The sequence below is a fragment of the Haemaphysalis longicornis genome, unplaced genomic scaffold (assembly GCF_048455015.1).
Source record: "Haemaphysalis longicornis isolate Haplotype H1 unplaced genomic scaffold, Haemaphysalis longicornis Haplotype H1 scaffold_6, whole genome shotgun sequence".
NCBI lineage: Eukaryota > Metazoa > Arthropoda > Arachnida > Ixodida > Ixodidae > Haemaphysalis > Haemaphysalis longicornis.
The window spans coordinates 54,674,458-54,693,182 of NW_027526407.1; the positions used below are offsets into that span (position 1 = coordinate 54,674,458).

Consider the following 18,725-nt stretch of genomic DNA (forward strand, 5'->3'; position numbering starts at 1 on the left):
GCAATTCAAATCTGAATACAAAACTTTCTAATTTATCCAGAATTTTTGGTTAGCTTCAACAGAAGGAACCATTTGATTTTTTTTTTTCTTTTTGAAATTATGAAGCATACACGCGCAAATGTCTACCGTAATTGAAAGCATGCAGTTATTGCGCATGGCTCTGAGGAAGTATCATTCGTGCTGCAATGAATTTGCGCGATTGGCATGGCACACTTGACAGCCACGCGAAAATTCATTTAAAACGCTGTCGTTCTATATATTTTAGCCACCGCTAAAAATTACGGCGTACATTTTACTGTACATTTCTCCTTAGATACCACGGCCCGTTTCGAATGAATCGCGAACAGGAATAGCGGCAACAAAATGCTGAGCAACTTCCGAGAGAACAGTTATTTCTTCTAGAGTACACAGCCAGATTAAGCTCGTCAGAACTCGAGAGACCGCCGGGTCGAACACTACGGGAGACGGTTTTCGGCAAGGGCGGAGGAGTCCAAGAGCGAAAAAAAATCACGTGACCACTAACTACGCCTCGTACAGGTGCCGTCAGAAGTAATTGGAGCACGAGAGTTGTGGCCGAACCGCATGAGCGCCGTGTAGCTGCACCGGCGGTAAACGAAAGGAGCAGAACACGCATGCGCGCCTGCCGACGGTGATAGCCCATCAATACTTCTCGAACCACGTCTTTTAACGCGGCTTCGAGCAAATTATTCGCAGAATGCTGGTCTCAGCGATGGCGCTGATAGCATATACCCACCTAAAAATATTAGAAAAGAAAAATTGTCACCTCAGATCCGTGCGATTGCGACGCCTCTCCAGCAGCTCGCGTGCGCTGGAGGGGTGTGAGCGGCGCTGCCAGATACCGCCTCTGCTATTAGCGCCATCGCTGAGCCCAGTATGCTGCGAATAATTTGCTCGAAGCCGCGTTAAAAGAAGTTGTTTGAGAAGTATCGAATGGCTATCACCGTCGGCAGGCGCGCATGCGTGTTCTGCTCCTTTCGTTTACCGCCGGTGCAGCTACACGGCGCTCCTATGCGGTTCGGCCACAGCTCCCGTGCTCCAATTACTTCTGACGGCACCTGTACTTCTTTTTAGGGGCCAAGCCGCTTAGGGGCTGGGGCTGTTGGCATCTCCTGTCGTCGTCGTCGTAATCGTCGTCTCATGTCACGGTACTACAACACCCAGACACTCGTTTACGCCTCGCGCTAGAGCGCTTCGTAACGCGTACTAAAAAAAAAAAAAAAAAAAAAAAACACCGAGACTCGTTTACGCCTCGAGCTAGAACGCTTCGTGCTTCGAAGACGAGACTTTTACAGCAAAGCTCCAAAAGTGGACAGAGCTCCAAAAGTGGACAGAGGTACCAGGTACCTCGTACCAGCAACGCAAGGGAGGTGCGCGAAGTGTAAAAAAAAAAAATACTAACCAGTGTCAAGAGTGCCGACCCGCCGCGGTGGCTCAGTGGCTAAGGCGTTGCGCTGCTGAGCACGAGGTCGCGGGTTCGATTCCCGACCGCGGCGGCCGCTTTTCTGATGGAGGCGAAAAGCAAAAACGCCCGTGTGTACGAGATTTCGGCGCACGTTAAAGATCCCCAGGTGGTCAAAATTAATCCGGAGCCCTCCACTACGGCGCGCCTCATCGCCTGCGTTGCGTCGGCGCGTTAAACCCTACAATCAATCAAGAGTGCCGAAAGCGGCTGCACAGCACGTGCTTCACATCATACCACGGCGTGTGAAATGCTAACTGACGTACAGCGAGGAAGGTTTTTCTAGATAATTGTTTTCACATTTTACACTCTTTGGAGTCATTTCAAAAAGATGCCTTGCCTTCAGTTACTAAGAGCAAGCATTGTTCTACTTTGAAGCCAATAAAATTTGTAGCAGAAAACTTTTCTGTTTTGTGTATTGGAAACGCCAATGTTCAAAAAATGGAACATTCCCGAAAACGTGCTTAGTCATTGTGAATGTGGCTGGATTTTTTTGTCACAGGTAATTTATAAGCCAAATTCAAATTGTCAACACCAATTTCAGTTTTTTGAATGTTGCTTCATAAAGCGCCCGATGGGGTGGCTCCCTGTTCACGGGTTTCATATGCTTCCAGAGCCGCCTGGCCCCTGTGGAACAGTCGGAGCTGGTCTTCCAGGGCGGGGCTTGAAAGCAATATCTCACATCGCTTGTCAACGGTGAGGATAGTAGGGGGATTAGTGGGGGGTGGTCTTTGGGGAAATTGCCCTATCCTATGACGTGCTGGAGGATGCCTAGCGCATTGCAATCAGGGCAGATCTGTTCTTGTATATTTCTCGGTACATTCTATTCTGGGGGCATGCAGGGGTGGGTAAAGGAGCCTGCCTGGATTTGCCTGTATATCGCTTGTTCTGTTCTAGTCAAGGTGGTGGGGGTGTGGGAATGTATTCATACCGTCCCTGTAATACTTGACTACATCTGTGTAGCTGGTAATGGGTTGCCATCCCCTTCCCTCTTCCTCAGTGGCCCTGGAGTTGAGCTGTTGATAAGCATATTCGTTGCCCTCAACAGAGGAATGGGCCGGGACCCAAACAAGTTCAGTTTTTTGTTTAGGAGGTGTAGCTTTTTCGATGAGTTTAGGGACACCCAGCCATATCTGTAGTTCTTGCACGCAAATTGTGAGTCCGTAATTATCTTGGTGACGTTAGGTTGCAGGAGTACGTGCAAGGGCTATCGCCACTTCTTCTGCTTGCTCCGAAGATGGAGTGTTGATCGATGCGCAGGTGACCAGCTTGTCCAACCAGGTGTCATGGTACCGTTGCCCTTGTGGAGTGTTTGGGTAGGGAGGCGTCTGTGTACAGGACAGTGTCAGGGGTCTTGCCCGGGCCTCGCGGATCGTCTGGCGTGCCTTGTGGGGTTCATGTAGCGCGGTAATGGCAATTGCTTTCCATCTTCTCGGCCCACTCTTCGGGTAATTGGGCGTGACGGGTATAGTGGGATATTCTTGCCATCCGATCTTGCGGAGGACACTTCTTCCCGCCTTGGTATGGCTAAGGTGCCCGACCCTTTGATTGGACAGGTGGGCTTCTATAAGCTCGGCTACTGTGTTGTGGACTGCCATTTGTAGTAATTTTGTCGTGGATGAATTTATAGGAATACCCAAGGACTGCTTCGTGGCTTTCCTGATTATTGTGTAAAGTTGTATGACGTCATTTTTCAGGAGTTGCATGTACGGCACTTCGTATATAATTCGTGAGGTAACAATTGCCTGAACGAGGCGCAAGGTGTCCGATTCCTTCAGACCCCTCCGCCTGTTGGCCACTCGCCTGATCATGTTCAAGATCTGGTCGGCCGCGAGCTTGATTTTTCTGATCATAGCCGTTGCCTTGCCATCTGCCAGTACCAGGAGGCCTAGGATCCTGAATTGAGGTACCGGAAGGATCCGGATCCCTTCCAGAGTGATTCCAATTTTTCTGCTCGTTTCCCTCATGTACGTACGTGGTCTACTAATGGTCCGCTCCGACTTTTGAGGCGAACAGCAAAGGCCACAGGCCTTCGCATAGCTGTTGACCGTGTCAGCTGCTTTTTGGAGCGTACCTATCTTCCATCCATCCATCCAACCCTGCCCTCGCAGTCCCGAGGGTGATGTCGTCGGCATGCAATTCATGTCCCAGGCCATCAATTGACTTGAGAAGTTTGGGCAACGAGCCATGTTGAACAGGAGTGGAGAGACAACCGAACCTTGCGGCGTTCCTCTATCCCCCAGGAAGATCGGTTGTAATGTCTTCTCTCCTATTCTGATCTTGGCTGTTCGGTTGCTAAGATTGCGGAGTGAGAGCGTACAACTACATCCGAGACTGAAGTGGGGAGCACAGACGCCGACTTCGCGGGGACAGTTGCCGCGGGTTCTAGCGCACGCTAACGCGGTCCACTTTGGGATGGATATGAAAGGCTGCGGGCAAAACGATCCAGGCAGCTGCCAGTCATGGAGAACTTCCATCGGCAAGTTCGGAAATCCGGGTGAGTTGCAACAGAATATATCTCACACGGATTTCCGAACTTGCCGATCCGACGAAGGGAGAGGTGCCGCCAGCTCTGCTGTTTCTCCAGCCTTGCTCCACTATATTGCAAGCTGCACCAATTTTTTATCTCATTTGTTCTATATTTTGCAATGTATCGATCCAGCAAGCATATTCAGTTCCTCACCTGCCACGATTGTGATATAGCAGTATAACTCCCTTTTTATCCAGTCAGTGATAACGACTGTTGATCCGTAGTCGATTTGAGACTTTACTTGCTACGTTGCTTCCGGTGAAAACTTCGCATCTGAGGCCAATCCCCTCTGTAATGGGTTATCTGAGTCGGCAACAGTCACCAGAGACACGGTCTCATGAAACCATGAAGTGCTTCTTGCTATACGCAATATACCTAGCCTTACGGCTCCATTTGAATGTGGAGCTACCGCGAACCGTGGAAACTCAGTTCCACCGTATGCGACTCGGCATTGCCTACACATACGGCTGTATTCCGAGTCCCTCCTCCACTACATTTGCTCCCTCCACTCGGCTGAGGGGGGATTCTACAATGCTTACGCGGGGAGAAATCGAATTCAAGGGTCTCCCACTTGAGGCTGGAGTGGTGGAAGGATTCAGAATACCAGGGAGTCTTTTTGTTCAGAATTAACTGTGCAAACTCACCATCCAGTGCATGAGGAGGGCCTGAGGATATGTGCCACACGTGTTATCAGACTGTCCATTCACTCCATTGTACTCCCAGCAAAGACGCGGGCTGTACCACAAACTGCCAGTAGCTAACCATCGTATCGTGGATCTTCAAAATAAATTGTCCGTGCCTTAAACGCATTCCTTAATTCAACAGGTTTCACCTCAAAATATTAGCAGACAACATGGGCCTTTCACCGTGAATCTATGAATACGGACCCAGGAGTACGCTTCATGGACACCAACTGGACCTCATGAACACATTTGTCGTGAACTTCATTTTTCAACCGGGTTCATGAGCCTTCATTTCAATGAAATGGAGTTGCCGAGGGAACATTGGCTTCCATCCTCTCCACTGAATAGGCTCTCCACTGAGCCTACCTTCTTCTCCATTTGGTTGGTTGGTTGGATCCTTGAATCATGGCGGTACCCACGCGGGGGATTGGCCAAGAAGGCACGTCCCTACTTTGTTCTTTCTACGGACACAACTCTTATTCTTCTTTAGTGTTATATGGCGCATGCCCACTAAGGGGGATTGTACAGGGCCTGAGAATGGTCTAATTAGTTAGCAGTGTGTACTTTCGAATTGGAAAACAATGATAGGTAGACAAAAGCATACACACTCCATACAGGCAGGGGAAGACCAATGATAGTATGGAACAGCACAACTCTTACAGTGGCCATAATGAATTCATGGAGGGAGTAAATCTGGAAGGTAACAGCCGCGCACTACGAGATTAGAGACTTCATTGGTCAATAAAATCTTGCTCAGTGCAGTGACAGAGACCCACAATTTTTCTTTCATAGCATTTATTAGAGTGGCGAAGAGGTATACTTACGAGCAGAATTGACCAATCATGATGCTTAGGTCACATGCTCAACTTTCAATTCTTCGGAGCCACCATTACAGGAACTGTACAAGCGAACACTGGGACACAAACTGACCGCCTCAAACGGACACCGAAGTGATTTGTAAACATTGCGGGATTGCTAGCGCAAATTGTAGTCCGGAGTCCCTAGGCCATATTTTGACCACTCTGGGTGCGTTTACGCGAATTTATTTAGTAGGGAATTCAATTCGAAAATGCTGTCCTCCTCTCTGCATCCTCGCCCATTTTCTGTGGCGTTTTCGTGTGACGTCAGGAAAAAATGACTTGGCTTGACTGCATTACTGCACGGCTCACCGACCTCCCGACAGAGTCAGTCGGCCCAGCGTTGCATCCGCCGACCGCCGATGGGTCGTCGTAATTCGTTCGCTCAGTTGAAACTAAGCCACGACACGTTTGTGAATGGAAGAATGTGCCTTTCTTTAGTTTGCTAGTTTGTACACGGTATCAAGCTCCAAGTCCAGGTCGCTCCACACAAGCGCTGTACAAGTGCACATGCGGCGCTACGCTGACTGGCACGGTAGTAGGAAAATATAAGGCCTCTTGTAGGCGGGAGAAGAGTCAGCGAAGTCAATATAGGTACTAAGCAAATAAAATCAACTGATACTTTTACCGTACAGCGTAAAACTAGGGAGCAGGAAGCACTTTTTTGCGCTGGGTGAACAAGCACAGCGGTCAGCAGCACGACCACACATCTGCAAACGCTTTAACGTCAAAGAAATGCAACTGCTAGACGCGAGGTATGGTGGAAATTTGGGGGACGCTTACTGCACGAGTGCTATACAACAAACATTCATCTAAGCTACTTGAAATACTAAAACGAAATAAAAATGCAAACTCGTTATACATAACATACTCTATATTTCCAACGCTCGGCAGCGCTGGCTTGTAGCTGAGTGGTCTGAAGCACTGAGTGTCTTGTTTTGCAAGTCACAAGTTCAAATCCCCGACATTTTTTTTTTGTTTGTAAGTTGAATTCCTCGTTTTCACACGTTCAACATACGTACAATTCGTTGGAGCCACCATTACAGAAACGGGACAAGTGAGGACTGGGGCACACATTACTGCCTCAAATAATAGCTGCATGTCAGTAACGCACGTCGTTGAATCAATGCTTGATATCTCAGTAAGTAAGTGTTGCGCACAGTCCTCACGCTATTTTCCAGGTCAGGGATCTTTTATCTGTGGGCTGTGTTTACATCAGAGCACGAAGGAATGACTTTTAGCTCTAGAAAATGGCAATAGGTATATGTTGCAGACTCAAGTATTGAAATTCTAGACATCAAGAAAAATTTGCCCACTTGAACACCTGCAAGCAAGAAGTTTTCAGGCCACTGCATGCACATGAATTCAGGTTTTACACAAACTGCCATTGCCCTATGTATTATCTATTAACTCTTTCCTGTTGGCAGAAATATTCGTTCAATTTGGAAGCAAAAAAGAAATTTCATGCACCTTTCCTACACAATCTGGTAAAACAGAATGCAGTGTTCATAGTCCACAATAGGACAGCTGTGGTTCGCTGAGTTGTTTCACTTTTATTTCTTGTACACAAAACACGAGTTGTTTCACTTTTATTTCTTGTACACAAAACATGCAATTAATGCATCTGCTTTTCTGCTTTAGATTGCCTAGTCTGTGCAGTCAACAAAGATGCTGGCAGGTGTAACGTTACGGGAACGACTTGCTCGACTAGGTAGCTGCCACGTTCTCAGCCATCATCCTCTTTGGTGCGGCGGAGAACAAGTCTTAGAAACTTCATTGTAAACTCTCCTTGCTCTCAATAAGAAGCATTTAAATTCATAATCAGGCATCTGAAATCAAATGCGCCACTTATCTTGCTTCTGTCCCCAAAAGGCGAGCCCTACATACAGATCAGAATGCGACACTCGACAGTTCAGGCATAAACGGCGGGTCATCTTAAATCCACAGGTCGGCTTTCAGCACATCCATGTTCTAGCCCTATGGCAGAAGCTTGTGCAATATATAATCCGGAGCCCTCTGCCTCACAGTGCAGGTGTAGTGCTTCGGCACGGAAAGCTCCTGGAATTCCACATCCACTGTTCACACGTGCGGTGCATCACTTTTTTTGATCAGTCCCTATTGCCTCATCTTCAGTTTGCACAGCAGTGGTCCGCAGACTTGGCTTGGCTTGTGTCGACCTTGTTGAATCCCACACTGTGCACTGTGTCCATGCACCTGGGACTTCGGAGACTTTGATAAGCTTTGGTGCCTCGTCTGAGGGTAAGGCAGCCGCAGCGGTGTGGGCACATGACTTGGCCAAACCTGCAGGCAGATAAATGGGATCAAAGTAGTTAGCCCCATGCCGAGAGATTTCACGGACAAATCGGTTAGCAGTGTCACAAACCAAGGCCGATGCCTCAAGCTCAAGGAATAGAGAAGACCAACACAAGACCCCTAGACAATGTATATGAGTGATGTCATCATCATCATCATCACCAGCCTATCTACGCCCACTGCAGGGCAAAGGCCTCTCCCATTATTATCCAATTACCTCGGTCCTGTGCCAACTGCGACCAATTTATCCCCGCAAACTTCTTGATCTCATCTGCCCATCTAACTTTCTGCCGCCCCCTGCAACGCTTGCCTTCTCTAGGGATCCACTCTGTTACCCTTAATGACCAGCGGTTATCTTGCCTTCGCATTACATGCCCTGCCCACGTCCATTTCTTTTTCTTAATCTCTACTAATATGTCCTTAACACGTGTTTGTTCCCCGACCCACTCCGCTCTCTTCTTGTCCCTTAGTGTTACACCTATCATTTTCCTCTCCATTGCACGCTGAGTCGTTCTCAATTTAAGTTGAACCCTCTTAGTGAGCCTCCAGGTTTCTGCCCCGTAGGTAAGTACCGGTAAGATGCAGCTGTCATACACTTTCTTCTTCAGCGACAATGGTAGGCTGCTATTCATTATCTGAGAATGTCTGCCACATGCACCCCACCCCATTCTTATCCTTCTAATTATCCCTGCCTCATGGTTCGGATGTGGGGTCACAACTTGGCCTCAGTAGATATATTCGCTTACCACTTCCACCTCCTCGCCACCTATCTCAAACCGCTGTGCTGTCCAGAGGTTATTGATCATTACTTTAGTTTTCTGCATATTAATTTTCAGGCCTACGGTTCTACTCTGTTCGTCCAGTGCGGAAAGCATGCTTTGCAATTCGTCCCACGAGTTACTTACCAAAGCAACGTCATCAGCAAATCTGAGGTTACTGAGGTATTCTCCATTAACCCTTACTCCCACCTGTTCCCAATCCAACGTTCTGAATACTTCTTGTAAACATGCTGTGAATAACATTGGAGAGATTGTGTCTCCTTGTCTGACACCCTTCCTTATAGGTATTTTACTGCTCTCCTTATGGAGGATGATGGTAGCTGTGGACCCATTGTAGATATCCTCTAGTATTCTTACATAATGCTCATCTACCCCCTGGTTCCGTAATGCCTGAATGACTGCTAGGGTTTCGACCGAGTCAAATGCTTTCTCATAATCTATGAAGGCTATATATAGGGGTTCAGTATACTCAGCGCACTTCTCTATCACCTGGTTGATCGTGTGAATATGGTCCATTGTTGAATAACCTTTACGGAACCCTGCTTGTTCTTTAGGTTGACTGAAATGTAAGGTTGCAGTAATTCTGTTAGCGATTACCTTGGTAAGTACCTTGTAGACGACTGATGTACGCCTGTAGACGACTGATATAGATGAGTGATGTACGGGCAGGATAATCCTTCACAAGCAAAGCAGAAGGTTCCCGATCCAAAAGGGAGTGTGACAGAAGATATCATCTGGCTTAAATTGTTGAGAGTATTGTTGTTAATAGTATTATTAATATTAAATTGTTAATAGTCCAGAGTATGCGTGGAAGAGATATCCAGGAAGCTTGACTCAGAAGACGCAGGTTTACGGATAAACAGGAAATACTCCAGCCATTTGAGGGTCGCAGATGACATTGTCGTGGCGCCGTAAAACCTTGGGATGGATTGATAGTGCCTGAAATGTGCTTACAGATGTATGTATGCATATTTCTACTGATCTAGCCACCCTCCCTCCATACTGTGACACTCTAGCTTTCGGCAACACCCATACTTTTCATGTCCAACAATGTGAGTGCAGGCAGGAGCTCTGGTACCTGCATCTTTACATCTTTACACACCACCACCTTTATAAGCAATCTGCTTCTACAGGAAAAAAAATCGTGCCTTTAAAGGTGCTGCCAACTACAGCTTCGGAGGAGTATACGCAGAAGTGCACAGAAATCTTGCACTGAGAACCAATGCGTCCCGTCGTGTTTCAGGAACAGTGTTCATTTACATAGTACAGGCACAGCCATGTTTAACGTTTTTAACGGTTTTTAGCAAATACACGTGACGATTGATGGTGTGGGATCACCTGCAGATGACAGGTGAAGTTCTCCGCAACACCTTTAATAAAAGGCTCCGTCTTCATCTAATACACATGACTGAGTAGACTGGAAGCCTGGCACAGGGGCTGATCCAGGTGCCTACTTTTTTTTTTTTGGGGGGGGGGGGGGAGATGATGGGAAAGGGAAAGGAGGGTGCAACCAACCAAAATGTCATTTGTTCCCAGTTGTACACTTAGTGCTTTTTTCATCAACATCTTGCAGACAGCCATTGATCCGGTTTAGAAAAGGCTCCCTCATTGCTGTTGCACTGATGGCTGGAATAAGCCTTCAACAACTCTCAACTCTTTGAAGGGAAGAAACTGGCTGTGGAGACACAGCGATTTGCAGACTCCCACTAAGGCAGCGATTGTGTTAGCAAGTACCACACCTATAAAAAAAGCTACAAGTGAGGGGTGCTTTGCTGACCACAGACAGCGATGGTCCCCGCCATGGTCTAAAAAATTACACGGATTAAAAAATCAGCATCGAGGGGTGGATTAAGTTAGTGGCTTTGGGGAGAGGCAATCGCCCAACCGCCCGCACCCACCCCATGTATCCACTAACGTGAAGGCAATGCTTCTTCAAGAGGACACCGCAGCACGGGCGAAACAATAGAGAACTGGCACTCACGGCAACAACTTTCTAAATTTCTATCGCGCATCTTACACTCGAAAAAAATGAAATGTTGAAATCTTTTTTTTACACCACACACTCATTCATAGCTCAGAATTAGCCCAAATGAACACATTTTATTGTGTACTTGACTTAAAACTAATGTCAGTTACAGTATTTACCTCACTGTTTTGCAACAGAATAAAAGCCACCTTACAACTATTTAGCAATAGAATAAAAGCCAGCTCACAGAAACCTAAGGTAGGGCTTGTCCTGCGCGTAGATGTAGTACAGCTCTATCATCGACAGACGAGATGCATCAAGAGCACTAGCTCAAGAGTTCGAGGGTAGATACCATATTAGAATGCGCCAGAAATACGCCTTGCATTACGTATTTAGTTTCCAGCGTTTCCAAATACTTTGCAACTACAACATTGCTCAAAGAAAACCGAGTTGCATAACAGATCAAAGATCCCCAGTCATGGCTGCCAACATCCAGCTTAGCTACCTGGGTGAAGCCTTTAAAGGGTCAGCAGAGCTAATAAATGCACTTACACATGCCAGCAAAACCAGTTCCATGCTGCGCATTTTAGGTGAATCTTTTTGAATTGCACAAGTAACACAGCTGAAAAATCTCCGTTGTCGGTCTGAATAATCCTCACATGTGGTAGACATGCTTTCAAGTGCATACTGAGAGCGAACGTTTACAGGTAGATCATTGGGATGACTGTTTGTATCCGCTGATTATCAGGTCATATTTTTCATGGTGCCCACAATGCGGCTGAAAATTTCCACACTGGTGTGAGCACAGGGGCCAAATATCTGCTTGACGTCACCCGAGTTTGTAGAGGTGTGCGCTAAGACTGCGCTGTCGGTGACCGGAAGCCCGCCAGGTCTGCAACTCTCATCCACGTTGGTGCTTTCCTGCACGAGTAGTGGAAAACAACATTAGTTTATTTTTATTTATTTATTATACCTTACAGGCCCATTAAAGAGCATTGAGTAAAGGGGGTTACATTTTTGTAAGAACATTAAAAAATAGTGGGGAAAAAGAAGAAAAAACAAGTACACAATATAAAGTTTGGGTAATCAGCTTACAGACGTAAATGAAACAAGTCATACACGTTTCTAATAAGCAATTATTACAAACGCACAGGTTTTTTGTGGAGTCAAACATTCGGCCGGCCTAGCTGTCACATGGTGGCATGTGCCCGGTTGATCACCAACAAGCTCTAGGTTGAAAAAAAAAAATACACACATCTTCTAACTTCCAACGCTTCGGTTCTGTTGAGGCACTCTCAGCCATAATGATACACCTGAGAACATATAAGAATGGCATGACACTGAGACCCCTGTATTTGCCCTGAAGAAATATTGGACTCCGTTGTGAAATACGCCTGAACCACTTATCCAGCTAGTAACTTCCAAATTTGGTAGTACGACGTGCCGAGTAAGACGTAATTCCTGTACCTGCAAGAGCAGCCCATTTTATCTCTGTTCATGGCAGAAGCTTCATCTCGTTCACCATTAGAGGTGCAGGATTCAATTTCTCATGCTTATCAATAAGCTGCCATTGAGGGAGTTTACAGGGACCTTGAAACAGAACTGTGGCATGTCTCGAAGGGTGCTTCCGTAACTACATAGCAGACAACGCTTGGATAGTTATAAACAGAGACGGTAAATTTGTGATTCACTACGTTGCGAGGTGCTACATTGCGAACTGGGCAAATACTTACTCTAATTCTGCTCTGAAAACAAAGGTTTTTTTTTCAATTTTCAGCACGGTCGTGCCTTTATGACCAGTGAACACAACGGATTCACAGTGTGTGGCCTGTGAAAGATGCGGTTAGTTACATTTCGTTGTACGTCCATGTGCAGAAGACGAGTGCAAATTTGTTGTAACCTAAATCCGATGGAACCGCAGAGTAGCCGGGAAAAAAGGGATAACAATATGTAGTGCTCACTCTGTTGGTGGTGAACTATCGACGAATCCATGATATCCATCATACGTCCCTAGGACTCTCCCACTGACCTACCGCAAAATTTCTGGTATAGCCGGCTCCAGTTACAAACTGCCAGTCTGTCCTGTATCTGCTGTTTATCAGGTCATATTTTTCATGTTTTTGAATCTTGTGAGCCATTCTGAGCACCCGAAATGAGGCAGCATTTTGCCGATGACTACAAACATCAATGTAACCTTCTTTTCTCATGCTAAGCAGGAATTTTTTCGCGTCCCCACAGCATTCTGTCCCTCTCTTTAGCTACCGATATATATAATATATTATAAAGGCTTGGCAATGAGAGTAGTTATGTGTTGATTGCCGTGTATTTTGTTGACAATTGCAACACCCAAGATCACCCGCTTTTTTTTTTTTGCTCTAATTACAATTGCACTGGATCAGCTCCGAGGAGTTTTTTGACCTGTGGTGTTTTTTCATCACTTGCTGCACCTAGTGAAGTTAGTATTTCAATAAGAACTTCTTGTTGATCAGAAATACCAACAGCTCACTCCAAGGGAGCTGCTGCTGAAGGAGGTTCATGTAAAAGAGGTAAAGAGCGTTCGGTCACAGCGCTCGTCACATGTCTTGGTGTCTGTTAATAGAATTTTGTTTTGCCTATATGGGCAACACGGTAGTTGTGTGCACACACCTAAATAAAAGCAGGAATGGCAGAGTAAAGAAGCGCTGATTTAATGTTTGCCGCGCTATGCACACGCAGATACGGTAGTTAGCAAAATACGGTAGCCACCTCTTTCCAGGTTACTTCCGCGCATAGTAGACCCCTCCGTCACTAAATATCTTGATCTTAAAGGGGCACTGACACAAAATTTTGAAGGCGAGATAACTTCGGAGATAGATTGGTGGGAACACATATACATCATCTGCAAAATATCAGCGGCGAATACAGCCTAGAAAATATTTAAAATAAATTTTAAAGTGTGCGAAAAGCAACCGAGCAGCCAGCAGAGGACCACGCGCAATCGACATCCCGAGGATATTGTGTAAATAAACAACATCCAAACACGTCACGAGTTTGTGTTTGCCGCTTCCGCACTGCCGGCGTTTTTCGACGGCTCGCCGCTCCAATCGGAGGGCCGGAGGGCGGAGCTTCTGCTCTCGAGAATGAACGACCCGATCGTTGGCGGCGGAGGCACCGTGATTTCGTCAGCTAATCGGGCAGCTGGCCGCGACCAAAGTTCTACAGCGATTCCAGGCACTCTGTTTCTATTACTGTTTATTACCATTGGATGCGAAAACGCGCCGGAGGCACGAAAAGCCAACTGAGCTAGCCGCACGGTTGCTGTGCAGGCGGCGGCCACAGCCGCGAAGTGGCCCAGGCCGGCGCAGGTAGCTCGAGTGATAGCTTGTTACCGCTGCACGAAATTGTCCCCAAGTCCCGACCATGGTCGCTTACATGAGAAACGAGTTAATGATGCGATGGCGGTCTGCATTAAAAATTGTCATCTGCGCCGCTTACAAGAGCGGCACTCGAATATCCGCCGCAGTGCTAAGCCGAACACATCTGTAGGCGGACCTGTGGGCAGACCGGCCGGCTGCTCCCAGCGCGCGTCTTGCCACCCACCGTCTCGAGCGTCGCGCGTCGTTCTTTAGCCGCGGTAGCATTTGCACTCGCAGCGCCTGCGTCACATCCACGGTCGCTTTTTAATTAAGCGCCTCACGAGATCAGTACGTGGGGGCATTCGCAGAAACTGCCGTCGATGCGGATTCGACAGTGCTACGGCGGCTCTGCTCTGTGATATCCCTCCGATGGTCACGTGGTCAGCTTTGTTCACACAAAATCCACAAAATCCATCGTTTCGCGGCACTCGCTGAAGTCGAAACTGCGACTGGCCGCATTGAAAATGCCTCTAATTAAACAACCGTCACATGCTGAAGCAAATGAGGTTTCTACAGCTGGTAAGTAGGTCACTAGCTACTTATCTCAACAAAAAAAAACAAGATGCAAAATTTTTGTGTCAGTGCCCCTTTAACTATCAATCTCTAAACCAGTTACATCAAAACATAACCATGTCTTTTTTCTACGAAGTAAGCATGTGTCAGTCCAAAAGTGAGAGGGTTGCAAAAACAAACTGGCGTGCGTTAACGCTTTTTTTTCCCTCAGTTTTCAGTAAGACAGAGCCTTGCTTGAAGCAGTTGCACTGCCATTTACATGTCAACAGTACTGAGCTTTAGTAATAATTGTCAAGAACATCAACTGCAATGGTATAAGGCTCCTTGCTAACAGGGTTTTTATGTTTGCTCAATGGATACAGTGACGGTGCAGTTCTGTGTAGCGCAGCACTACTATGACCTGTCGAAAATATGCTTGCTCTTGAGAAATTTCCAGCCATTTAGAGCTGTCAATACGGCAAAATTCAGTTTGCTATATTATGTTGTTCGCCTTCGCAAACGCCTGTCCAGTAGGCCGCTGTGACACATTGGCGGTGCCGCTGACACTTCAGAGCAACGCACTCTCTTTAAACATTGCACACTCCTTATGGTGCCGTCCTGTCAACTACTTTTACAACTGATTTAGGGTTTGCGTCCCAACTTTGCTCGCCTGTCTCATACCAATGTATTCACCACTTTGATTTCCCGCTCGTAAAGGGCACGGACAACTTTTAGCTGCAAAAGAGTTGTCTCCGTATTAATTTCACAAAAGAAACTTGGGAGGCAACCCTGGCCGGCAGGGTAGTGGAGGATCAGCGCTAGATGATCAAGGGCCCTATTCTCGACTGCACAAATTGCCGGCATTTCGCCCATGTTGTTTTGCGTAAGCACGACATAAGCAATCAGTGACGTACTGCACCTATAGCTATGACGACATGCAGTGTAATTTGACGAGTCACTCATAAAGATCGCTACCAAGGTATCAAACATTGTGCAAGAAAGATATAAAAACACTTGGCATGCACTATAAAAATTAACACGGTAGCTGAGGCTGACAAAAAAAACACATTTCTGGAGGTCAAATTTGGCGTCAACACCACAAGGCGATCGAGTAACGTTGATCCAAAAGCGAGCGAAAGGCGAATGTCGAGCTAAAGAACATCACACAATTTTTTTTACCGTATCTATTTATCACTTTCAATCGCTTTTAGTAACATAGCTGGGCTCTCTGCTTCAATGCAAGCTTTGTTGCGTTATCACCTTCCCTGCCGCCACCGCCGCCACGCCATCGTCTGCAGCTATGTTACAAGTTTATGTCGTGATCACAGAACAAGACGGCCGCGACCATCACTTCTATGACACATAAGAGCAGCGAAGCGCTACGCCTGATAACCGAGGAGCACACCGATGTCGCCGATTCACTCATTCGTCAAGCTCGACTGCAATCAGCGCTCGAATGAACTATATAGTCACTTTTCATTGTTCTTTTTCTCTTGAGTTCGATCATGTGACCCAACAGCTTACTAGGACAAGTATGGACAAATGCCATGCATTGGGTTCTCTTTGTCATGGAGAGGCTTGTACTGCCCTCTTATGTTGCGGTTACGCCAAACAAATAATTTTTATTTCATTGCCAAACATAAAAGCAAAATACTGCATATTATTTGTATGTTCCACGATTGCTGACTTGGAAGTAGTTGAAACTATAATTTGTTTCGGTAGGAAACAGGCTTTAAACAGCGCGCATGCGAAACTGCGCCTGCTGCAAATTGCCGCACATTTCGCGGCGCCGTAAGCCGGGGCAATAGTTTGCCCTCTTTTGCTTGTATTTTGGGACAAAAACAGCCGCCATTTTCAAGCTGTTACGTAGCATTACGTCACTTTTACGCAGGCTGAAGTTGCCAATGCATGATGTAATCGTTCCCGCCAAGTGTTTAAATTACGTCACGCCTTCTCAGCCAATCACAGAGGGGGTGTGTATTACAAGCAGTACTGTTGTTGAATAGCAAAGACAGGCTTATGTTGTCATGTCCGCTGCATTTAGTGTGGGTTTTCATTGCCGGCCAAGAATTATGCACCTTTAGTAACGAGAAATAAGGCAAACTTTAGAACTGGTGTCCGCAAACGACATGAAACGTCAAAATGACGACAGCACACATAACCGCTTTGCCAACCAGAAGCACGTGACCAAAATTGAAAGCCAATCAGAAAAGACTTCCGGAAAATTGCCTGAATTGCCGGCAATTTGTGCAGTCGAGAATAGGGCCCCAACAGGGCCTCGACTGGGCCAAGCGCCACAGGGGCCCTGGAAAGAGGGCGCCTCCCTAGCTTTCTCCCCACTTTCTTAATGCAGGTTATGATGATGATGGCGATGAGAAATGTGTTTCAAAGCAGCATGGTTGGTGTAGTGTCCAGGGTTTCGGTTTCGGTGGTTCTACCACCAGACGTCATTCTGAATATGTGACGTCATTCTGAATAAAACCCTCTTTGGCTTGACTGTTCAACAGGAGTGCACGTCTGTTCAAACCGCCCTTCGGGGCCGTCACCAACGCGAGATTAGTTGGATGACAAATGTTAGCAGCATCCTGGTACCACTGTACCAGAACCCGTAACTGTGGCGCTACAATAGTGAACAGCACCAGGCAGGCACCCACAAGTCTAAAGGACCGTTCCCACTTGCGACGAAAGCGATGAGAATTCTGTCGTTTTGTCGAGCGGCCATTGTTTTTGTCATTCGGTCTGGACCAATTTTTTTTCACCGCGACAGAAATCGCGTCACTTCGTCGCAAGTGTGCACGGGCCTTTCTGCAGGCTACGACGGTGCCGGTAAATTTCTGGTGAGGCTTTCTCGCCGGATCTCACGTGATTGGCTGCACGCCCGAAAACGTCACGAGAAACGGCCAGGGCAGCCAATCACGCGAGACCCCATAATAAATCAACCATGAAATCAACCCCCACCAGAAGATTTCCGGCACCCATAAGGATTGGCCCCCCACGCGGCAAAGACGAACAAATCCCATACGCACATACACGTTCATTCACTCACTTGCTTCAGAGGGTTCTGCACAGTCACTAAAGCACCCACAGTGAGGCTGCGACGGGTCAAGAGGGGAACCTTGTTATCGCTCAAAGAACGACGGCACTTGCTGCATAACCTGAGCAGAGTGACGTCTTCACCCGGGAAGATTCGAGCGAGGAGCGCGCACTGGCCTTCGTTGGCCCACTGCACATCACTATCAAGGCACAACCGCTGGCAGAGTCCGCACAAAACTTGGACCACGACGGCACTTTCAACGCGCTCTTGGAAGCGACTGCACGGCTTCTCAAATTGCGAAATCATCATCAGACGTTCGCGGGCAGGTCTCTTTCGCGGATTCGCTTCTTTCTGCAGCCGCCATAGCTCCAGGCGACGCTGACGATGCCTATGTGCGCTCCACAGGTCCCACAGGTCCTTATCCGTCTGCGAGAGCTTCTCGTAATGCAGTCGTCTGTATTCCCGATATCGAAAACGCGCTCCTTCGGTGTAACTCCATTCTCGCGCCCTGCGGAGCCGTTGTTCCCTGGCTTCGGGCGTCTCGTTGGCAGCTTGTTTCGCACGGCGAATGCGATCGGCCTCGCACCGTCGTCGCTTCCGCTCGGCGAGCTCTTCATCTGAGAGTTCTTTTCTCTTTCGAGCCATTGTCAGCAGTTGTGCTACGAACAACTTCTAAAAACACGGTTCCACGACTCTTGCTTCGACCCCCGTTTCCCCCATGATGGGGATGTGAGATCACTTGCGAAAAACCATAAAGATCCGCTCCCGAACATAAACAACAGTAACCGCAGATGCAGATACCACGACATGGGACGCTCTGTCCGGCCAACAACAGATCGAGGTCGTGACGTCACAGTTGAAAGTCACGTGGCAAAGGCGTTTTCGTCACTTCCTGGGCCATGGGCTTTTTTTTTGTTTTTACTTTTATCACAAAGGCATGCGGATAGCATCAAGAAGCGATGCACCGCGGTCAGAAGTTTCACCCAAGGCTTCAGCCAAAGCATGTGGAGGCGATTGCCAAAGGCACTGTGTGTGAGCTACGCTGGCTTCGCCGCTTTTTTTTTATTGTTGTTATTGCGTCATTTTGCCCCTGGGAATTTGTTCTGTGCCCGAGTTGGTTTCTTTCCACGTAGATGATACCCGCGTGATACGTTGTCATGGCCGGTTACTTAAATCAAGTAAGTGTATCGTCGAAG

At 47.3% G+C, this 18,725-nt stretch overlaps 1 protein-coding gene across 1 annotated transcript; it reads right to left on the reverse strand.

The window, feature by feature from the left end:
• Positions 1 to 7,083: 7,083 nt before the first annotated feature.
• LOC144142713 (uncharacterized) lies at positions 7,084 to 18,374 on the reverse strand. Its single transcript, XM_077674378.1, has 3 exons — positions 17,542 to 18,374; positions 11,442 to 11,529; positions 7,084 to 7,851 (listed from the first exon to the last, which is right to left on the reverse strand). Exons 1-3 carry the CDS (start codon positions 18,172 to 18,174, stop codon positions 7,646 to 7,648), a joined length of 927 nt encoding a protein of 308 aa, XP_077530504.1. The 5' UTR covers positions 18,175 to 18,374; the 3' UTR covers positions 7,084 to 7,645.
• Positions 18,375 to 18,725: the final 351 nt, after the last annotated feature.

Excerpts from the sequence above, each read along its gene's own strand:
- LOC144142713 (XM_077674378.1), bottom strand. The coding sequence starts at position 18,174 with ATGGCTCGAAAGAGAAAAGAACTCTCAGATGAAGAGCTCGCCGAGCGG. Across the intron at positions 11,530-17,541 it reads TGCAGAACCCTCTGAAGCAA|GAAAGCACCAACGTGGATGA; the intron begins GTGAGTGAATGA and ends CTACTCGTGCAG. Across the intron at positions 7,852-11,441 it reads GCACACCTCTACAAACTCGG|GTTTGGCCAAGTCATGTGCC; the intron begins GTGACGTCAAGC and ends ATCTGCCTGCAG.